This window comes from Rhinopithecus bieti, unplaced genomic scaffold, assembly GCF_001698545.2.
Source record: "Rhinopithecus bieti isolate Rb0 unplaced genomic scaffold, ASM169854v2 scaffold_4709, whole genome shotgun sequence".
Taxonomy (NCBI): Eukaryota; Metazoa; Chordata; class Mammalia; order Primates; family Cercopithecidae; genus Rhinopithecus; species Rhinopithecus bieti.
The window spans coordinates 1399391-1423167 of NW_016805139.1; the positions used below are offsets into that span (position 1 = coordinate 1399391).

The window sequence follows — 23777 nt, forward strand, 5'->3', positions numbered from 1 at the left end:
TTTTTTTTTTTTTTTAGACAGAGTCTTGCTTTGTCACCCAGGCTAGAGTGCAGTGGAGCTCACTGCAAGCTCCGCCTCCCGGGTTCACGCCATTCTCCTGCCTCAGCTTCCGAGTAGCTGGGACTACAGGCGCCCGCCACCACACCTGGCTAATTTTTTGTATTTTTAGTAGAGACGGGCTTTCGCCATGTTAGCTAGGATGGTCTCGATCTCCTGACCTCGTGATCTGCCCGCCTTGGCCTCCCAAAGTGCTGGGATTACAGGCGTGAGCCACCGCGCCCGGCTGTGTGGCTTCTATTTCTTGCCCGATTGCACTGGCTAGAACCTCCAGTACAATGTTGAATAAAAGTGAAAGTAGCCATCTTTGCCTTCTTCCTGATCTTTCAGGGGAAGGAATTCAGTCTTTTTACCATTAAGTATCATATATAATGTTAGCTGTGGGCTTTTTGAAAATAGCTTTTGGCGGGGCACAGTGGCTCACACCCATAATCCCAGCACTTTGGGAGACTGAGGTGGGTGGATCACGAGGTCAGGAGTTCGAGACCAGCCTGGCCAACATGGTGAAACCCCGTCTCCACTGAAAATACAAAAAATTAGCCGGGCATGGTGGCGGGCGCCTGTAATCCCAGCTACTTAGGAGGCTGAGGCAGGAGAATCGGTTGAACTCAGAAGGCAGAGGTTGCAGTGAGCCAAGACTGCACCACTGCACTCCAGCCTGGTCAACAGAGCGAGACTCCACTCCGTCTCAAAATAAATAAATAAATAAATAAAAGAAACAAAGAAAAAGAAAATAGCTTTTATTTAGGCTGGGGAAGAGACTTTGTATTCCTAGTAGTAGGTGTTGATTTTGTAAAATGCATTTGCTGCATCTCTTGAAATGTTCATGTAGTTTTTGTCCTTTATTCTATTAATATGGCATATTAATTGACTTTTTATTAATCAAGCCTTGCATTCCTGGGATAAATCCCCTTGCTCGTGATATATATATTTTTTAATAATGCTGAATTCCATTTGCTTTTTTTTTTTTTTGAGACGCAGTCTCGCTTTGTCGCCCAGGCTAGAGTGCAGTGGCACGATCTCGGCTCACTGCAAGCTCTGCCTCCTGGGTTCATGCCATTCTCCTGCCTCAGCCTCCCGAGTAGCTGGGACTACAGGGACCTGCCACCACACCCAGCTAATTTTTTTTGTATTTTTATTAGAGACGGGGTTTTACCATGTTAGCCAGGATGGTCTCGATCTCCTGACCTCGTGATCCGCCTGCCTCGGCCTCCCACAATGCTGGGATTACAGGCATGAGCCACCACGCCCAGCCTCCATTTGCCTTTTTTAAGACAGGTTTGAGGCCGGGCATGGTGGCTACACCTGTGATCCCAGCACTTTGGGAGGCCGAAGTGAGTGGATCACCTGAGGTCAGGAGTTCGAGACCAGCCTAGCCAACGTGATAAAACCCTGTCTCTACTAAAAATACAAAAATTAGCCAGGCATGGTAGCATGTGCCTGTAATCCCAGCTACTCAGGAGGCTGAGACAGGAGAATCGCTTGAACCCGGGAGACACAGGTTGCAGTGAGCCGAGATTGAGCCACTACACTTCAGCCTGGGTGACAGAGTAAGACTCCATCTCAAAAAATAAAAAAAAAAAGGTTTGTTTGTCTTGTTGCCAAAACTGGGAGACTGAGGCAGGCTGATCACTTGAGCCCATGGGTTCAAGTGATGGAGTGCAGTGGCACAATCATGGCTCAACACTTGGAACTGCTGGGCTCAAGTGATCCTCCCACCTAGGCCTCCTGAAGTGCTGAGATTACAAGCATGAGCCACCATACCCAACCAAGTTTGCTCATTTTTTTATTTAAGATTTTTGCATCTTTATTAATCAGGAATATTGGTCTGCAGTGTTTCTTCTCTTGTGATGCCTTTGATTATGGTATTAAGGTGATGCTGATATAATGAATGGGAAGTGTTCTTTCATCTTCTGTTTTTTGGAAGAGTTTGAAAGATTGGCATTAGTTCTCCTTTAAATACTTGGTTAGATTCATCAGGAAAACCATCTGGGCTTGAGGGAAATGTTGTCATTATTAATTCAATCTCTTACGACTGGTTTATTCAGATTTTCTATTTATTCTGAGTAGTTTATGTTTTTCTAGGAACTTATTCATTCCATCTAGGTTATCTAATTTATGTCATATAGTTGTTCATATCTGCAAGGTCAATAAGGTGAGTAGTAATGTCCTCCATTCATTTATTTATTTTTTATTTTTATTATATTTATTTATTTAGAGACAGGGTCTCACTCTGTTGCCTGGGCTGGAGTGCACTGTCATGATTTTGGCTCACTGCAGCCTTGACCTCCTTGGCTCAAGTGATCCTCCTGCCTCAGTCTCCCAAGTAGCTGGGATTACAGGCATGTGCCACCACACCTGGCTAATTGTATTTTTTGTAGAGATAAGGTTTCATTTTGTTGCTCAGGCTGGTCTTGAATTCCTGGGCTCAAGTGATCTGCCTACCTCAGCCTCCCAAAGTGTGATTACAGGTGTGACCCACTGCACCAGGCTCTCACATTCATTTCTGATGTGAGTAATTTGAGTCTTTCCTTGGTTATTCTGTCTAAAGGCTTGTCAGTTTCATCTTTTAAAGAACCTAGTTTTATTTTCTCTATTTTCTAAATAATTTTTACTCTAATCTTTATTACTTCCTTCTTGCACTGATTGCATTGATTTTATTTTATTTTAAGATGGAGTCTCGCTCTGTCACCCAGGCTGGAATGTGGTGGCACAATCTCAGCTCACTGCAACCTGTGCCTCCCGGGTTCAAGTGATTCTCCTGCCTCAGCCTTCTGAGCAGCTGTGACTACAGGCGTGCACCACCACACCCGGTTAATTTTGTATTTTTAGTAAAGAGAGGGTTTCACCATGTTGACCAAGTTGGTCTCAAACTCCTGACCTCAAGTGATCCACCCACCTTGGCCTCCCAAAGTGCTGGGATTACAGGTGTGAGCCACCGTGCCCGGCCCCTGCATTGATTTTAGTTTGTTCTTCCTTCCTGGTCATTTTCTCTGTTGTTAGCCCACACTAAATAAGACTATGTCTCCTGGCTCCTGGATGATTTTGTCAACTACTTGATCAAGAAACTAGAAGTGGCCGGGCGCGGTGGCTCAAGCCTGTAATCCCAGCACTTTGGGAGGCCGAGACGGGCGGATCACGGATCACGAGGTCAGGAGATCGAGACCATCCTGGCTAACATGGTGAAACCCCGTCTCTACTAAAAAAAAAAATACAAAAAACTAGCCGGGCGAGGTGGCGGGCGCCTGTAGTCCCAGCTACTCGGGAGGCTGAGGCAGGAGAATGGCGTGAACCCGGGAGGTGGAGCTTGCAGTGAGCCGAGATTGCGCCACTGCACTCCAGTCTGGGCAACAGAGCGAGACTCCGCCTCAAAAAAAAAAAAAAAAAAAAAAAAGAAACTAGAAGCAGTTTCTACAATTCCCTTAGTGTTACCAGCCCTAAGAAATCTTTTAGGTGACCTGCTTGTATAGATGGTTTCTTCTACTTCAGACTTACAGCCAGGTGTGGTGGCTCACACCTGTAATCCCAGCAGTTTGGGATCCCTTGAGGCCAGGAGTTGAGACCAACCTGGCCAATAGGGGGAAACTATAAAAAAAAATACAAAAATCAGACATGCATGGTCACTCATGCCTGTAGTTCCAGTTACTTGGAAGGCTAAGCCTGGGAGGTGGAGGCTGCAGTGAGCTGAGATTGTGCCACTGCACCCAAGCCTGGGTGACAGAGTCAGACCCTGTCTCAAAAAAAGAAAAAAGTTAAAAACCACTGAGCATACTGGCTCACCATACTTTGGGAGGCTGAGGCAGGAGGACTGCTTGAGGCCAGGAGTTCAAGCCCAGCCTGGGCAACATAGTGAGACGCCATCTCTACAAAACAAAAACTAGCAGGGCATGGTGGTACATGCCTGTAGCCCTAGCTACAACAAACAAACATAGTAGGCTGGGTGTGGTGGCTCATGCCTATAATCCTCACACTTTGGAAGGCCAGGGCAGGAGGATCACTTGAGCCCAGGAGTTCGAGACCAGTCTGGACAACGTGGTGAGACCGGCTCTCTATAAAAAATTTAAAAATTAGCCAGGTGTGGCTGCGCACAGCTCATGCCTGTAATCCTAGCACTTTGGGAGGCTGAGGCAGGTGGATCACTAGGTTAGGAGTTCGAGACCAGCCTGGCCAACATAGTGAAACCCCATCTCTACTGAAAATACAAAAATTACCTGGGCATGGTGGCGTGTGCCTGTAATCCCAGCTACTTGGGAGGCTGAGGCAGGAGAATCACTTGAACCCGGGAGGCAGAGGTTTTGGTGAGCTGAGATCATGCCACTACATTCCAGCCTGGGCAACAGAGCGAGACTCTATCTCCAAAAAAAAAAAAAAGAAATTAGCCAGGTGTGGTAGTGCATGCCTGTGGTCGCAGGTACTAGGGAGGTTGAGGCGGGGGGATCACTTGAGGTGGGGAGGTTAAGGCTGCAGTGAGCCATGATCACACCACTGCACTGCAGCCTGAGTGACAGAGCAAATCCCTGTCTCAAAAATAAAACAAACCAAAAGAAAACAAAACCCAAAGTTACAATCCTTTGTTTTTTGTTTTGTTTTGTTTTTGAGACGGAGTCTCGCTCTATCACCCAGGCTGGAATACAGTGGCGCAATCTCGGTTCACTGCAACCTCTGCCTCCCAGGTTCAAGTGATTCTCCTGCCTCAGCCTCCCAAGTAGCCGGGATTACAGGCACGGCACCACCACACTCGGCTAATTTTTGCCTTTTTAGTAGACATGGGTTTCGCCATGTCGGCCAGGCTGGTCTCGAATTCCTGACTTCAAATGATCCACCCACCTCAGCCTTCCAAAGTGCTGGGATTATAGGTGTGAGCCACCACGCCCGGCCTGGTTTTTTGTATTAATTGTCCCCCCATGCCAGCCCACCTCTTTGCCTGGACATTCAGGCTACCAAGAAGAGTATACTGGCCATCCTGAATTCCTCAGCCCATGCTTACCTTTAGTCCTCTGCAAAGTAGTGTCTGTTCCTGCTTTACTGGAACACTGCAGTTTTGGGCAAAGTGAGGACTAACTTTCTCGACTTTTCCTTCCCCACCTAAAATACCTTTTCTTCAACTAGCTTTCAATTTTGAGATTTGCCAACATATGGTCTTGGCCTTCAGCTCTTCCTCCAGGCTACTGTAGGTATCCGGAGTGAAGCTTTCTGGTGCCTGAAGGCATACCTCAAAGACTCTGCCTGAAATCCAAGTAGCCTGAATTCTAAATCTTGTGAGTGAACTTGGGCCTATCCACCTCCCTTCTCATTCACTACTATTTTTATGTTCTGGAACTTACTCCATCTTTTTTTTTTTTTTTTTTAAACACTTTTTTGTTTATTCTTTTTGATTCTTTTTTCTTTTTTGAAATGGAGTTTCACTTTTGTTGTCCAGGCTGGAGTGCAATGTTGTAATCTTGGCCCACTGCAACCTCCACCTCCTGGGTTCAAGCGATTCTCCTGCCTCAGTCTCCGAAGGAGCTGGGATTACAGGCTCTCTCCACCGTGCCTAGCTAATTTTTTTTTTTTTTTTTTTAATTTTTAGTAGAGATAGAGTTTAACCATGTTGGCCAGGCTGGTCTCAAACTCCTAACCCCAGCTGATCCACCTGCCTAAACCTCCCAAAGTGCTGGGCCACCGCGCCTGGCCTTGATTATATTAATCAACATCCAAATGTTACTCAACTTACTTCATCTTCGCTAGCTTGTCTACCATATAGTTTCTAATGTGTAGATAAATCACAATCTGTTGAGACAAATTTTTTTGGTGTCTAGATCTCTAACGTCCTCTTTAAAAACAAAAAACAACTCAAAGTTTAATCTGCTTACTAAAAAGTATATAAATCATAAGTGTGAAGCTCAAGAAAATTTCAAAGTAATAGTGATGTAACAACCACCCAGATCAAACTTGCTTTCTGAACTTCATATAAATGGAATCCTACAGTGTCTTTTAGCTCACTCATGTTGGGAGTAGTTTGTTAATTTTCAATGGTATATAACATTTCATTGTATGGATCTGCCACAATTTATCCATTCTATTATAAATAGACATTTGGTCACTTCTGTTTATTTCCATGTTAACCCTGCTATGACACTCATTAGCAGTGTTATTGGTGCATTTCTGTTGGATATGTGTTGTCTGGGTTTGCTTGTTTGAGACTGGGTTTTACTCTCTCACTCAGGCTGGAGTGCAGTGACACCATTAGGGCTCACTGCACCTTTGACCTACAGATTTAAGCAATCTGCTAAAAATTTTTTGTATTTTTTTAGTAGAGACAAGGTTTCACCATGTTGCCCAGGCTGGTCTTGAATGCCTGGGCTCATGCGATCCACCAGCCTTGGCCTCCCAAAGTGCTGAGATTACAGGCATGAGCCACCGCACTCAGCCTGGGCATTTACTTAGGAGTAAAAGTACTGAGTCAGAAGGTGGTATGTTCAATCCTAGTAGATATGGTCTCCAAAATTATATCAACTTAAACCTGCTACCACCACCACCAGCAGCGGCAGCAGTAGAGAGTTTTGTTTTGTTTTACACTGGGGCTGTTGGCAAACTATACACTTTCTACAAATAAAGTGTTATTAAGGCTGAGTGCAGTGGCTCATGCCTATAATTCTAGGACTTTGGGAGACAGGGAAGGGCAATTGCTAGAGTTCAGGCATTCCAGAACAGCCTGGCCAACATGGCAAAACGCTGTCTCTACAAAAAATAACAAAAATTAGGCCAGGCGTGGTGGCTCACACCTGTAATCCCAGCACTTTGGGAGGCCAAAGCAGGCAGATCCCTTGAGATTAGGAGTTTGAGACCAACCTGGCCAAAATGGTGAAACCATCTCTACCAAAAAATACAGGCCTGGTGCAGTGGCTCATGCCTCTAATCCCAGCAATTTGGGAGGATGAGGCGGGTGGATCACGAGGTCAGGAGATGGAGACCATCCTGGTTAACATGGTGAAACCCATCTCTACTGAAAAATACAAAAATTAGTGCCGGCGCGGTGCTCAAAAGCCTGTAATACGCCGCACTTTGGGACGGCCGAGACGGCCCGAATCACGAAGGTCAGCGAGATCAAGACCATCGCTGGCTAACATAGCTGAAAACCCCTCTGTCCTCTACTAAAAACATAAAAAAACTAGCCGGGTGAGGTGGCAGGCGCGCTGTAGTCCCAGCTACTCGGAGGCCTGAGGCAGGAGAATGGGCGCTGAGCCCCGGGAAGCGGAGCTTGCAGTGAGCTGAAAGATCGCGGCCACTGCACCTCCAGCCTGGCACAGATGCCGAGACTGGCCCCGTCACCAAAAAAAAAAAAAAAAAAAAATAGCTTGGGCCGGTGGCAATAGTGCCCTGGTAATCCCAGCTACGCTCGGGGAGGCTGAAGGCAGGAGAACACTTGAAGCCAAGGGCAGAGTTGCCAGTGAGCCCACGCTCCACCATTACATTCCGGGCAAAAGAGCAAAACTCTGTCTTAACAAAAACCCACAAAAAAATTAGCTGGGCGTGGTGGCATGCGCCTGTAGTTCCAGCTACTCAGGAGGCTGAGGTGAGAGGATCCTTTGAACCTAGGAGGTGGAGATGACAGTGAGCTGAGATTGTGTCACTGTACTCCAGCCTGGGTGACAGGGCAAGACCCTGTCTTTAAAAAAAAAAAATAGCTGACTGGGCATGGTGGCTCATACCTGTAATCCTAGCACTTTGGGAAGCCACGGCGGGCAGATCACCTGAGGTCAGGAGTTTGAGACCAGCTTGACCAACATGGAGAAACCCTGTCTCTACTAAAAATACAAAATTAGCAGGGCATGATGGCACATGCCTATAATCCCAGCTACTCGGGAGGCTGAGGCAGGAGAATCACTTGAACCCAGGAGGTAGAGTTTGCGGTGAGCCGAGATCGCGGCATTGCACTCCAGCCTGGGCAACTAGAGTGAAACTCTGTCTCAAAAGAAAACAAAAAAAGCCAGGCATGGTGGTGCATGCCTGTGGTCTCAGCTACTCAGGAGGCTAAGATGAGAGAATCGCTTAAGCCCAGGAGGCAGAGGTTGCAGTGAGTGGAGACTTGCACCACCACACTCCAGCCTGAGCAACAGAACGAGACCCTGTCTCAAAAAAAAAAAAAAAAAAAAAAAGAATTTGGGAAACTTGTATCACCACTGTCTTGACACCTTCCCAATTATTACATTTTTCTGATGACATTGGTGGTGGTACTAATCAATGTGATTTTTTATTATATTGTATAATGAAATGAATCAATATTTGGAAAATTAAATATTTCAATAAACTGATATTTTCCTAATAACTAATGAGTGATGTTATAAAATCATGCATGAATAAAAAAGCCATTCAAAGTATAAGAAGCTACCATTTGCTGAGTGTTGGTATAGTAGAAAGAGTAGTGTCCACAATTATCTAAATATCTGTGTCAGGCTGGATTTTCTTCAATCAAAACAACATATTGCAACAGATTTAATCTGGAGTAAGATATGAGGCTGGGCATGGTGGCTGATGCCTGTAATCCCAGCACTTTCGGAGTTGGAAGTGGGTAGCTGCTTGAGCTCGAGCTCTGGAGTTTAATACCAGGTTGGGCAACATAGCAAAACCCCGTCTTAATTTTCAAGAACCATTAAAAAACAAAAAAAGATATGAGAAACCAGCTGTTTTCTATTAGGCAGACATTAAACAGATTTACAAACATGTAAAATAAGAAATAAGGCCACTTTTCTTTTCTTTCTTTTTTTTTTTTTTTTGAGATAGAGTCTCGCTCTATTGCCCAGAGTGGAGTACACTGGCACAATCTCGACTCACTGCAACCTCCACCTCATGGGTTCAAGCAGTTTTCCTGCCTCAGCCTCCTGAGTAACTGGGATTACAGGTGCACACTACCATGTCTGGCTAACTTTGTATTTTTAGTAGAGATGGGGTTTCACCATGTTGGCCAAGTTGATCTCAAACTTCTGACCTCAAGTGATCCACCCACCTTGGCCTCCAAAGTGCTGGGATTACAGGCGTGAGCCACCATGCCCGGCTAGGCCACAGAATTTTTTGTTTTGAGAAACAAATTATTTTTCAGGCCAGGCATGGTGGCTCACGCCTATAATCCTAGCACTTTGGAAGGCCGAGGCGGGAGGATTGCTTGAGCCCAGGAGTTTGAGACCAGCCTGGGCAACATAGTGAAACCCTGTCTCTACAAAAACATAAAAATTAGCTGGATGTGGTGGCGCATGCCTGTAGTCCCAGCTACTCAGGAGGCTAAGGCAGGATAATTGCTTGAACCCAGGAGGTAGAGGTTGCAGTGAGCCGAGATCGTGCCACTGCACTCCAGCCTGGGTGACAGAGACCCTGTCTCAAAAAATAATAATCACAATCATTTTTCATTAAAAGGTTATCTATGTTAACATGAGTTATAGTCATTGAATTCGGTTTCTCAGTTTTAATTTCTAATATAGTAAATATCAGTATCTATACCTTAAAAACAAAAGCTCTTTAGAGTACTCAATAATTTTTTTTTTTTTTTGAGACAGGGTATGGCTTTGTTGCCCAGGCTGGCTGGAGTGCAGTGGTAAGATCTCGGCCCACTGCAACCTCCACCTCCTAGGCTCAAGCGATTCTCCTACCTCAGCCTCCCAAGTAGCTGGGACCACAGGCACATGTCACTATGCTCGGCTAATTTTTGGATTTTTTAGTAGAGATGGGGTTTCACCATGTTGGCCAGGCTGGTCTTAAACTCCTGACCTCAAGGGATCTACCTGCCTTGGCCACCCAAAGTGCTGGGATTATAGGCCTGAGCCACCACGCCCTGCCAGTACTCAATATATATAGATAGATTTTTTTTTTGAGTCAGACTTTCCTACTGTCACCTTGGCTGGAGTACAGTGGCATGATCAGGCATGAGCCACCATGTGCAGCCTCAATAATTTTTTTTTTTTTTTTGAGACGGAGTCTCGCTCTGCCGCCCAGGCTGGAGTGCTATGGCCGGATCTCAGCTCACTGCAAGCTCCACCTCCCGGGTTCACGCCATTCTCCTGCCTCAGCCTCCCAAGTAGCTGGGACTACAGGCGACCGCCACCTCGCCTGGCTAATTTTTTGTATTTTTTAGTAGAGACGGGGTTTCACCATGTTAGCCAGGATGGTCTCGATCTCCTGACCTCGTGATCCGCCCGTCTCGGCCTCCCAAAGTGCTGGGATTACAGGCTTGAGCCACCGCGCCCGGCCGAGCCTCAATAATTTTTAAGAGAAGTGGGACCCAAACATTTGAGAACTTCTGGCTCAGATGATCTTCAGCGTTTGTAGCTGGGCCCGGTGGCTTAGGCCTATAATCCCAGCATTTTGGGAGGCTGAGGTGGGTGGATTGCTTGAGCTCAGGAGTTCAAGACCAGCCTGGCCAACATGGAGAAACCCCATCTCTACAACAAAATACAAAAACATTAGCTGGGCATGGTGGCACGCCCTGTCATCCCAGCTACTCTAAAGGCTGAGGTGGGAAGATCACTTGAGCCTTGGAAGTGGAGGTTGTAGTGAGCCAAGATCACACCACTGCACTCCAGTCTAGATGTCAGAGTGAGATACTATCTCAAAAAAAAGAAAAAAAAAAAGGAAGAAGAAGAATTTGTAACAATAATAAATGTAGGCTGGAGCCTTTGGCATAAATCAAACGGGGTTACTTGGTGAAAACTCAGGTTTTTAACTTGAAAGCTGCCTGGTACAGCTATTGGTCATAGGTGTGAATGGTGGGTGGCTGACACCCATAATCCTAGCACTTCAGGAAGGCCAAGGTAGAAGACTCATTTGTGGCCAAGAGTTCAAGACCAACCTTGGCAACATAGCAAGAATTCACTTCTACAAAACATAATTTTAAAAAATATTAGCTAGGTGTGGTTGTACTCACCTGTAGTCCCAGCTCCTCAGGAGACTGAGGCAGGAGAATTGCTTGAGTCCAGAAGGTACAGGTTACAGTGAGCTGTGACAATGCCACTGCACTCTCATCTAGGTAACAGAGTAAGACTCTGTCAATGAATGAATGAATGAATGAATGAATGAATGAAAGTAAATATAAATAAATAAAAAAAAAATTGCTGGCTTTTTACAGTATGTTCAAAACCAAACCCACCAAACTCACTTACATGAGTTAATTTTGAGGCCACAAATACCTATCACATATTGGGTGATATCAGAGAAACATTTGAGTAGAGAGGAAATTGCATAGCACAGTTCACTCATAAAGTAGAAATGGTATATTCTCAAGAACTTGAGAAAGTTCGAGGTGTGGTGACTCTATTGCATGCATGAGCAGGTTGTTTACTCCTGAGGCAGATAATAAAGCCCTCCCAGAAATTAATCACCCCTACTGCTTTGTGAGCAGAGCCCTATAGTTCTGTCTCAGCTGAAGCAAAACATGCTGCCTACGTTTAAAAGGGGTCTTGAGGTTTTGGCTCCAGTTTCTGTCTCATCTTTACAGCTTTCACAGGATTATATTTTCAGCAAATAGAACAGCTCTAAAAACTTCCTTGGATGTTCCTTTAAAGTTTATACCAAGGCTGGCTTAAGATTGTAGTCAGTGTCTCTCTCCCATGGTAATAGGACTACATATGTCTGGCTAATTGTGTTAACTGACAAGGGCAGAATGAAAGAAAATGGAATTCTAATGGTAAAACACAATTATATAAGGATGTAGCCAAAGAACCATAGGGCATCTCACCAACAATAAAATTTTTTTACAATTTTGGGGAAGAGAGAAATAAACTCTAAATCATGGGCTGGGTGCAGTGGCTCACGCCTGTAATCCCAGCACTTTGGGAGGCCAAGGCAGGTGGATCACCTGAGGTCAGGAGTTCGAAACCAGCCTGGCCAACACGGTGAAACCTCTTCTCTACTAAAATACAAAAATTAGCCGGGCATGGTGGCAGGTGCCTGTAATCCCAGCTACTTGGGAGGCTGAGGCAGGAGAATCGCTTGAACCTGGGAGCTGGAGGTTGCGGTGAGCCAAAATCGCACCACTGCACTCCAACCTGGATGACAGAGTGAGACTCCGTCTCAAAATAAATAAATAAAATAAAATAAAATAAATAAATACAAAAACCAGCTGGGCTTGGTGGTGGGTGCCTGAAATCCCAGCTACTCTGGAGGCTAAGGCAGGAGAATTGCTTGAACTCCGGAGGTGGAGGTTGCAGTAAGCTGAGATCTCGCCATTGTACTCCAGCCTGAGTGACAGAGTCTGTCTCAAATTTTAAAATTAATTAATTAATTAATTAAAATCATGTTTCTTTGGGCTCTATGTATAAGGATCAACATCAGATCTTGACAGTGAAGTGAACCCAGGGTCCTTAATTGAGATAGATGTGGAATGTTGTATTCGAAAACCCCTTGTCCAAAACAGCTGCGACTGAGTTGTAAATTAAGGCTGTTTCTCTGTATCAGAGTGACTTAGGAAAACAAACAAAAAAAGAGAAACAAAATTAAAAAATAAAGTGACTTAGATCCTCCAGGCAAGAATGGATGTTTCATTGTTACTGATATACACATTTAAACAGTACCTTTTCTGATAGTCTGTAATTTTAGAGAATACTGTTCCTCATTGAGTAAGAACATAATAGTCATTCAAAAATGGGAGATCAGCCGCTTTGTGGTGGCTTACACCCGTAATCACAACACTTTGAGAGGCTGAGGTGGGTGGATTACTTAAGGTCAGGAGTTTGAGACCAGCCTGGCCAACATGGTAAAACCCCGTCTCTACAAAAAGTCACCTGGCCATGGTGGCAGGTGCCTGTAATCCCAGTTACTCTGGAGGCTGAGGCAGGAGAATCAGTTGAACCCGGGAGGCGGAGGTTGCAGTGAGCCGAGATTGTGCCACTGCACTCCAGCCCAGGCAACAGAGTGAGACTCCATCTCAAAAAAATAAATAAATAAATAAAAGGGGAGAGATCATTATGACAATTTACAGCTGCAGCATGTCTTTGGGAGAAACTTAATTTTGCAGCTGGTTTTATCTGTGTCTGTCTCAACCTGCTATAAATGATGGCAGATTTGTCTTTTCTCTCATGGATATAGTTATATAATATAAAATTTAATTTTATATAAATATATACTATATATAAGAATATATAAATTATAAATATTATATATAAGTATATATATGTTTTATATATTAAAAAAAAAGAGAGAGAGTCCAGGCTGGAGTACAATGGTGCCATCATAGCTCATTGCAGCCTCTAACTCCTGGACTAAAGGGATCCTTCTGCCTGCAGCTCCCAGAGTAGTTGGGACTACAAGGCATGAGACACCACACTGGATTAATTTTTAATTTTTTTGTAGAGACAGGGCCTCCTTATTCTGCCCAGGCTGGTCTACAACTCCTGGCCTCAGGCAGTCCTCCCATCTCCCATAGTATTGGGATTACAGGCCTGAGCCATCCCTCTAGGCTCACTAATCTAATTTTTACTTTCTCTTCTCTTAGCTGGGAAAAGGTAGTTCTCTTCGTAAAGAGGTGGCTTGGAGGGGATTCTAGAAATGCTTAGAAAGCTCAGCTTCACCTTAAATACGACCAAAGCTACTCAAGTATGTCAGCAAGGAAAATCTGTTTTTTAAAAGAAGAGTTGGCTGGGTGTGGTGGCTCATGCCTGTAATCCCAGCACTTTGGGAGGCTGAAGCAGGTGGATCACCTGAGGTCAGGAGTTCAAGATCAGCCTGGCCAACATGGCGAAACCCCGCCTCTACTAAAAGTACAAAAATTAGCTGGGCATGGATGGCAGGAACCTGTAATCCCAGCTACTCAGGAGGCTGCGGCAGGAGAATAGCTTGAACCTGGGGAGGCAGAGGTTTGAGTGGGCCAAGATCGCGCCACTGTACTCCAGCCTGGGCGACAAGAGTGAGACTCCGTCTCAAAAAAATAAATAAATAAATAAATGAAGAGTTAAGTATGAGATCAGTCTCCCTTCCCCCATCAATAAATTAAAACAAAGATTAGGAGACATATTTTAACAGTTCCAGTAAAAACTCCAGACTAGGCTGCGCACGGCTCATGTTGTAATCCCAGCACTTTGGGAGACCAAGGCAGGAGGGTTGCTTGAGCCCAGGAGTTCTAGACCAGCCTGGACAATATGATGAAACCACATCTCAAAAAACAAAAACAAAAAATTCCAGACTATGATCACACAGGCAAATATATAGAGAAGGTAAGGTGAAAAGAGAATTATGTGTTTGACTACGATTTCAGGGCTGAGGGCAGGCCTGGAATCTGAGTCTTTTTTACCATCTCTGCAACCATCATCTTTTGTTGCTGGTCGGATTGGGGTTGGCTTCAAGTTTTGGTCCTGTAGATCTGATTGGCTCTGTACCACAGAAGTGGAGGGCTGGGCAAACACATGGGAGTGGGTCCTGGAAAGGGCCTAGTCATACAGGGGCCTCTGGGGTTCCACATCACTGGATGAAGGCAGCCAGGCATTATGACTTTCATAGACTCCAGGTACTTTTAGTGGAGCCCCTTTCCCCCATTCAAAAAATACATAAAATTGTACGTTATTTTTATTTTATTTTTTTAGAGATGGGGTCTCGCTCTGTCACTCACACTAGAGTGCAATCATAGCTCACTGCAGCGTCAACCTTGTGCACTCAGGCTATCCTTCCTCAGCCTCCCAAGTAGCTGGGACTACAGGCACATGTCACCAAAACCAGGTAATTATTTTATTTTTTGTAGAGACAGGTTCTCTCTATTTTGCCCAGGGTGGTCTCAAACTCCTAAGCTCAAGTGATCCTCCCCCCTCAGCCTCCCAAAGTGATGGGATTAGAGGCATGTATATATATTTTAAAAATATATTTTCGGCAAGGCGCAGTGGCTCAAGGCTGTAATCTCAGCACTTTGGGAGGCCGAAGTGGGTAGATCACCTGAGGTCAGGAGTTCGAGACCAGCCTGGACAACATGGTGGAACTCCACCTCTACTAAAAATGCAAAATTAGCCGGGCGTGGTGGTGCATGCCTATAATCCCAGCTACTTGGGAGGCCTAGGCAGGAGAATCACTTGAACCCAGGAGGCGGAGGTTGCAGTGAGCTGAGATTCGCCATTGCACTCCAGCCTGAGCAACAAGAACGAAACTCCGTCTCTAAATAAATAAATAAATAATTGCATACTTAAAATATTCTGGCCCTGGCCAGCTGCAGTGGCTCATGCCTATAATCTAACATTTTGGGAGGCCAAGGCGGGAGGACTGCTTGAGCCCAGGAGTTTGAGACCAGCCTGGGCAACAAAGGGAGACCTCTGTCTCTACAATGGGTGCGATGGCATGCACCTGCCCCAGCTACTCAGTGAGCTGAGATCATGGCACTGCATTCCAGCCTGGGTAACAGAGTGAGACCCTGTCTCAAAAAAGAAAACAAAAGAAGAGAAGGAAAGAAAAGGAGAAAGAAAGTGAGAAAGAATCTTCCAGCCCTTAAGAGCTCTATGGAACATCAATTTGCTCTGGCTCCTTTCCCATTTTGATCTCGGGCTGGCATCAGGCCCACTGCAGGATCCCTGGCACCCCGAGAAGCTAACCCAGATGGTGGGAGAAGTGTTCTATTAACCCGGCCAGGTCGACTCAGTGCATCTCTCCACCTCAGTCTCTGGTGTTGGCTTCCATGCACTCGGGAAAACTGCCCACTTGTCCCCAGGCTTCCAAGGAGGCCCAAATGACCATCTGAGTTCCCAAAAGGTTTCCTTGCGCAATAGCCCTCTCGTTTTGGCAGGCTCGGGTGCAAAGGCTTATCGGTGTCCCCAAAGCTGAGAGGCGTGACACCAACACTTGCGAATCAGATTCTGGCCTCTCACTGAGCAGAGAGGTTCTTTCCTCAGGGGAGAGCAGTAATCCCACAGGATCATTTCTTCCCTGGGGAAGAAATAACTGAACTAGCCACTGTTGGGTTACACCTGAGACTGAGTTGTCTGAGACTAACTGCTTCACAGTGTCCAGCATGCTGGCGATTTATGTGGGGTTTATGGCAGAAGATCCCTACAAGATAATGGGGTACCATCTTTTTCACACCAGGAAATGGAATTTGAGAGAAGTTAACTTATTCCTGTGTGGCTCAGATCACCACAGTCCCCCTGAAGAAGCCGTTAAAATTCTATACATGCTGGGTAAAATATTCTTTATCTACAGCAATGTAAGTGCATCTCATGATTAGATTGAGGTTTTAAATTTTTTTAGATTTATTTTTGGGGTCTCGCTCTGTCACCCAAGCAGGAGTGCAGTGGTGTGATCATGGCTCACTGCATCCTCAAACCCCTTGGCTCAAGCGATCTGCTGGCCTCTGCCTCCTAAAGTGCTGGGATTACACGCGTGAGCCACAATATCTGACCTTGATTAGGTTAAGGTGTTTTTCTGTTTTTTTTTTTGTTTTGTTTTTGGTTTTGAGATAGACTCTCACTCTGTCGTCCAGGCTGGAGTGTAGTGGTGCCATCTTGGCTCACTGCAACCTCTGCCTCTGGGGTTCAAGCAATTCTCCTGCCTCAGCCTCTCGAGTAGCTGGGATTGCAGGTAACCACCACACTCCCGGCTTTTTTTTTTTTTTTTTTTCCTGAGATGGAGTTTTGCTGTTGTTGCCCAGGCTGGAGTGCAATGGTGTGATCTCGGCTCACCGCAACCTCCGCCTCCTGGGTTCAAGTGATTCTCCTGCCCCAGCCTCCCGAGTAGCTGGGATTATAGGCATGCGCCACTATGCCCGGCTAATTTTTTGTATTTTTAGTAGAGACTAGGTTTCTCCATGTTGATCAGGCTGGTCTCGAACTCCTGACCTCAGGTGATCCACCCGCCTCAGTCTCCCAAAGTGCTGGGATTACAGGCGTGAGCCACTGTGTCTGGCCCACATCCATCTAATTTTTTTTTATTTTTAGTAGAGATGGGTTTTCTCCATGTTGGTCAGGCTGGTCTCAAACTCCTGACCTCAAGTGATCCTCCTGCCTTGGCCTGCCAAAGTGCTGGGATTATAGGCGTGAGCCACCTTGCCTGGCCAGGTTAAGATTTTAAATGTTCATTGCATCAGAGCCATAGCTAAATCTAGTTTTCCTGTAAGTATGCCCTACACATCTGATAGTCAGGTTTTCTCAGCAACCATTGAGGGTGGGGGGGGGGCTCAGGGGCAGAAAACTGGAGCCTCCACACAGTCCTAGATGATCATGTGGAATCTGGAACATGCTTTCCACTATTTTGAGTTTTTTCTTCTAGGCTGGCTGTGGTGGCTCACTCCTGTAATCCCAGCACTTTGGGAGGCCAAAGTGAGAGAGGACTGCTTGAGCCTAGGAGTTCAAAACCAGTCTGGCAACATAGTGGGACCCTGTCTCTACAAACAGACAAACAACAACAACAACAGAAGAGCTGGAAAATAGCTGGGTGTGGTGGCAGGCGCCTGTGGTCTCAGCTACTCAGGAGGCTGAGATGGGAGGGTCACTTAGGCCTGGGAGGTCGAGGCTTCAGTGAACTGAGATCGTGCCACTGCATTCCAGCCCAGGCAACAGACTGAGACCTATCTCAGAAAAACAGGAAAGAGTTTCAAAACAAACACATAGTTAATCGTAAGAACAAAATAGTATTTTCAGCAGATACTATCTCTTCTGAAACAACTACAAAACAATATTTCTAGAAATACAGTAGAAAATGTGTAAGGACATGCATGGGGATGATATATACACACCAGCTTCAAGATGATTTCCTCTGGAGAGGGAAAGGAAAGATGCTTGAGTAATATCTATTTTAAAAACAGAGAAGTGAGGCAAATGTGGGGAAATGTCAATATCTGTTAAACTGGGGGAGGGTACAGGGCCGTGCTATATTACTTTTTTGGATGTGTGAAACCTTTCATTATTCAAATTTTTAATTAAAATTACGAACACTGGGAAAAATTTCATTGATACTGGTTGTCTTAGGATACTGGAAATAAAGGAAAACTGTCTAACTTGCTACATGTTCTATAAGACCACCTCCGACGTTTTGTTTAAAACATGATACACTTGCTTGAATGATTTAAAAATGGTAACCATCTGGAGAGTCAGAAGATAACAACATGGGGCAGAAGAGAGAAAACCGACACATTCAACAAGCCTGCCCTAGGTCCGATCTACCTATCTTTGGGAGGTAACGATGAAACCTTAACCTAGCCAGCAAAGGTGATTCCCAGCCAGCAGAGTCATCAATTCAAACTCACACTGTTAATCAGCTATAAGGTGGGCAGAGGCCTTTCAGGCTAAGTATATCTTACGAGGCAAAGATGGCGAAGGAGAGCGTTGGAGACCCAACAGGAGGCCAAATGAATACTAGTTCAAAGTCAAAGAGGCAATCCCGGCGACTGAGGCAGCACAGGAAGTGCCCCATGTGGCGCTAGGCCCGGGCGTCGATTGCCCCGGCTCACCTCGACGCGGTGCTAGGCGCCGCCGGAAGGGGCGGAGCGGGCCGAATACGGTAAAAGAGAGCCCGTGCTTCCCGCCTGGGTCTGGAGGAGGTCCCGCGAAAGCCGCCTCGAGAGCGCTCCGCGGCTGCTGGTCCCAGTATGATCGATGACGCTGGTGCTGCTGAGTCCCAGCGGGGCAAACAGACCCCGGCCCACTCCCTGGAGCAGCTGCTTAGGTTACCACTTCCGCCGCCGCAGATTCGCATCCGGCCTTGGTGGTTTCCGGTGCAGGAACTGAGAGAGCCTTTGGTGTTCTACCTGGAGGCGTGGCTGGCCGACGAGCTATTTGGTGAGCGACCCCGGGTGTGCTAGTGGGCTGTCCACCTCCAGTCTGAGAGAGACTCAGCAGAGCAGCTCTCTACAGCTTCTTTCCCAGATTCGCAAGCCAGAAGTGTTACAGTGATTGCCCACCTTCCAGCTCTTCCCTTCCCTAGCCAACATTCCCTTAAAATTCAGCTTGTAACCTGCCACCGTGCGGCCCCTCAGAGTCTTTACTTGTTTAGGCCCCGACAGAGCCATGATTCCAGAAATGGAGTGGACGAGCCAGGCCCTGATGACAGTGGACATAGTGGACTCTGGGAACCTAGTCGAAATCACCGTTTTTGGACGGCCCAGTGTACAGAATCGGGTGAAGAGCATGCTCCTGTGCCTGGCATGGTTTCACCGAGAACATCGTGCCCGAGGTGAGGGTCTTTGAGAACCAGCATGTGGAGGAAGCCAAGAGTGACCATACTGGCCTTGCTCGGTTTCCTTCCATCCTCCCTTAACCTTCTCAAAATTGCTTGGTTTCCAGACTCCAGGGGCTGCACGAAGTTTGTTGGGAGGGGATCCCGGGGTGGGACCTTGGGAAAGTCAGCGAAGATCTGATACATTCAGGCCCATCACTGCCCAAGTCAGCCTCAGCTGGGTTATGACGCTATCGCAGATGCCAGGTTTGGAGCCTCCACCGCAGGTCTTTCTCTCCCCAACTCCCAATCACGGAGTAGTTCGAAACAGCGAACACTTTTCCCTGTCCATGGTTAGTATCAACTGCTTCTCTTCCAGCTGAGAAGATGAAACACCTTGAGAAGAACTTGAAGGCCCATGCATCAGACCCCCACTCTCCCCAGGATCCTGTTGCTTAAGACAACATAGTTACTGTCGGGAACATCTTAAGAACTTTCCAACTTTTTCTGCTAAAGTTGAAGAGAAGCAAGTATAGTATTCCTAAATCCCTGCATTCCTTTTTCCTGTGTCTTGATGGAATGTGGTTTATTTTGTTGCAAGAGTGAGCTTGAACTATTCTAATAAAGAAATGGCTATTTTGCCAATGGTATTAAGATCTTCACACACTTATAATAAAGCAAATTTATAAAAGATTGACTCTTACTCATGTTTTGATATGAAGGGTGGGCAGAAGGCTGGCAGGTTGTAGTTTTGTAGGTTTTTGTTTTTGTTTTATTTTTTGTTTTTTTCTTCCTGAATTCCCATCATTTTGAAACTCCTAATCCTTCTATAATTTTATGGTCAGAATGAGGCCCTCACCCACAGGGGGCAGATATGCAGGGTCAGATAACCTCACAAATGGCGATCTGTTTTGTTTTTACATAATTGGCTCTCAAACTTTAAAGCTTGTAAAAAATCACCTTGGGAGTTTGTTAAAACACAATTTCCTAGGCTCATTCTCCAGAGAATTCTGATTCAGTACTGTTGGGATGGGGCTTGTAATTTGCATTTCTGATGAGCTCACAGGTACTACCAAAGCAGCTTATCTGAGGCTTTCACTTTGAAGCTGGTAATTGACCCTCCGAAGAGCACCAGCTGTGCGTTTTCCTGGAGTGGGGCGTCCGTCTGGCACAGGATGACATTCCAACAAGCAAGCCTGGGCGGTCAGCATTCATTAATGGTAGCTTTGCGATTCACCACGGAAGAACGGGGATCCCTGGCACCTTGGCTTATGGATGGCACCCTGCCTTGGAGCCGGCTGTCTCCCTTTTTCTGCAAGGTGAGGCTGCACAGGTGTCCGGCATGGGCCAGGTTGTTTTTCCATTACGTGTTGTACTGAGATTACCAGTCTCTGCAAAACAGCTCCTATCCTTGCTGCCCCACTTTCTGGAAGTAGAATTTTTGGGGTGAAAGGTGTCAAAAGCCCTGTGGCTTCAAGCGCAATTAGGATTGGTTTGACTCATGGAATTTATTCACTCCTTGGCAATAAAGTGTTCCAGCCTTTTGCAAGCGTTTTAAACTCACAAGTCTCTTTAATTGTGCATTTTTGATTAGAGGTGATGTTGAATATTTTCTTTGTTTCAGTTTTACATTTTTCTTTATTCCTTTCTTGACTTCTTTCAACTGGTGAAGATAAAGATTTTTATTTATCTCTATAAGCTTTTGTAACAATGGTCTGTTATTACCAGCATTTTCCACCCTCTTAAATTTTTTTTTGCATGTGAAAGATTTTTATTTTATGTAGTTAAATCAATTACTGTTTCCTAGGTGTTCTCCCATGTCCCCACCCTTTTAAGTTTAAGAGCTCCTAATTTTCTCCCATAGAAATTTGATTAATTCTTTCAGGTTTTTCCTGGTGTGATTTTTAATGTTTGTTTGTTTATTTATTTGTTTATTTAGATATGGAGTCTTGCTCTGTCACCCAGGCTGGAGTGCAGTGGTGTGATCTCAGCTCACTACAACCTCCGCCTCCCTGATTTAAGCAATTCTTCTGCCTCAGCCTCCCAAGTAGCTGGGATTACTGGCATGTGCCACCACACCTAGCTAATTTTCGTATTTTTAGTAGAGATGGGGTTTCACCATGTTGGCAAGGGTAGTCTCAAACTCCTGACCTCAGGTGATTCTCCCGCCTTGGCCTCCCAAAGTGCTGGGATTAGAGGCATGAGTCACTGCACCTGGCCCTGGTGGGATTTTATTTTATTTATTTGTTTTTATTTTATTTTATTTTCCTTTTTGAGATGGAGTCTCACATTGTTGCCCAGGCTGGAGTGCAGTGGCACAATCTCGGCTCACTGCAACCTCCATCTCCCAGGTTCAAGCAATTCTCCTGCCTCAGCCTCCAGTGTGGCAACCTCTCCTGTTCCTCCACGCTAAGCAGCTGGCTTGACTTGATGACATCTATAATTCCAGCATGATACAGAGTTTCCATTTATTGGGTGTTTAGAGAAAGAAGCAGCCATATGAATAGGTGAAACTTAAAGTGTCAGTTCCAGGAAAGATGTTCATAGATGTTTTGGATGAGTTGAAAAGGTTGTGAGGGCCGGACACGGTGGCTCAGGCCTGTATTCCCAGCACTTTGGGAGGCTGAGGCAGGCAGATCACCTGAGGTCAGGAGTTCAAGACCAGCCTGGCCAACATGGTGAAACCCTGTCTCTACTAAAAATACAAAAATCAGCCAGGCATTGTGGTGGGCGCCTGTAATTCCAGCTGCTTGGGAGGCTGAGGCAGGAAAATTGCTTAAACCCGGGAGGTGAAGATTGCAGTGGAATGCCATTGCATTTCAGCCTAGGTGACAGAGCAAGACTCCGTCTCAAAAACAAACAAAAAAAGTAGACTTGCCCTCTTAAATGTTAAAACAGTCTACAAAACTACTCAATTAAAATAGGAGGTAGACAGCAGAAAAAGTAAAGTTACACATGAACATAGATTGGTTAACACTGAATTTGGTCAAGGACAATGAAAACAGTTTGTAAAGGAGAGAATCCAACATTCTGGTAAGGTGGGTATTACACAGAGAAAGACAAAAAACATACACATTGAGTTTTAGTTCTGCTCGGATGCATCCTCATTTGAAACTGATTTTGTGTTGATTTTGAATTTAAAATGTTCTAAAGTTCTAAAATTAGTCAACTATTTTAATAAAATGATTACCGGTTAAAAGTTGCTAATAAGTTTTTGTAAATTCAGCTTTATGTGGTAATTCCCTTATTGTAAGGTACATGATTATTTTAAACTCGAGTGATAATTAGTGGTGACAAAAAGTTTGTGATAGACATTCCCCTGATATTTAAAGTTAGCTTTGAACTTTTAAAAATTACTAGTGATTGGCCGGGCGTGGTGGCTCATGCCTGTAATCCCAGCACTTTGGGAGGCCCAGGCGACAGGCGGATAACCTGAGGTCAGACCAGTCTGGCCAACATGGTGAAGCTCCTTCTCTACCAAAAACGCAAAAATTAGCTGGGCATGGTAGCACGGGCCTGTAGTCCCAGCAACTGGGGAGGCTGAGGCAGGAGAATCGTTTGAAACCGGGAGGCAGAGGTTGTGTTGAGGCGAGATCGGGCCACTGCACTCCAGCCTGGGGGACAGAGCGAGACTCCGTCTCCAAAATAAAATGAAAATTATCAGTGATTCTTGGTTAAAAAAAAAAAATCCTAATTAAATCCTAATTACAGAATTACTGCGTGCTATTGTTTAATCCTAGCACCCAGCTGTTGGCTTGCATTCTTCTAGATTAATTCGCAGGCTCAGGGACCTGCATCCCAGTGCCCTGACCAGAGCTGTGACCCGAGGGAAGACAAAGTGTTCTCTGCTCCGGCTCCTCGCTGCCGTAGTAACTGAGGAAAGAGTAGCCGGTGCCTGTATCTTGCTGGTGTCCACAACCTTCCTGGAAGGTGGATGACCCAAGCAAGACCTGAAGACGGCAACAGTGCAGCCGGAGAGTGCAGCTCGGCTCTCTTCGTTTCCCCCTTCCCCAATGTAATTTTCCCCAGCGGGGAAAGTGTTCTGTGGCAGCGTCGCCATACACCCAGGGCCTTCCAAATCCAGCTGGCCCCCAAGCGACCCTGTTTTCTCATCCCAAGTCACCTTGAGTAGAACCACAGCGGGCTTGGAGAGGTTTCCTAGTGGGCCGGAGAGGCTTCTCACCTGTTAAAGCCAGATGCGCGCGGTTAAGAAGTACAAGGGGCACACCGGACCACAGCCAGGGAAGATTGCGACCCCGGGCGGCTAGGAGCCAGAAACCCCACCTGTCTCGAGGTAGAGAGCGGCTCAGGGCAGAACTGGGCTGTTGGAGGAATACGCCTTTCCCTCCCCTCTACCTTCCAAAATACAGACGTCAGGGAAATGCAATTGTTTATTAGAACTCAAGTTTGTGTTGACAACCACTCAGCAGAAGGTGTAAAACAAAAACAATCCACATCAACCTCCCCCGCCACCCCGGCTTCCTGGACTTCAGTAGCGGGGGGCTTCCACTTTGCAATTATTTATTAGAACTCAAGTTTGTGTTTGAAGCCATTCAACAGAAGGGGTAAAAAAAAAAAAAAACAATCCACATCATCCACCCCTACCCCAGCTTCGGGGCTGAAGTAGGGGCGGC

General features: G+C 45.8%; 2 protein-coding genes across 3 annotated transcripts in view; one reads left to right on the top strand and one right to left on the bottom strand.

Annotated features, from left to right (window-relative positions):
• DDX43 (DEAD-box helicase 43) overlaps positions 1-10995 on the bottom strand; it is a 43006-nt gene extending 32011 nt beyond the window's left edge. The window contains exon 1 of one of the 2 annotated variants that reach the window (XM_017871340.1): positions 10952-10995. The gene's annotated coding sequence lies outside the window, so the exon portion shown is untranslated. The remainder of the gene's footprint in view (positions 1-10951) is intronic. The other variant, XM_017871341.1, reaches the window with a different exon arrangement.
• Positions 10996-18263: 7268 nt separating this feature from the next.
• Positions 18264-19834, top strand: OOEP (oocyte expressed protein). Its single transcript, XM_017871342.1, has 3 exons — positions 18264-18767; positions 18982-19161; positions 19523-19834. Exons 1-3 carry the CDS (start codon positions 18578-18580, stop codon positions 19600-19602), a joined length of 450 nt encoding a protein of 149 aa, XP_017726831.1. The 5' UTR covers positions 18264-18577; the 3' UTR covers positions 19603-19834.
• Positions 19835-23777: the final 3943 nt, after the last annotated feature.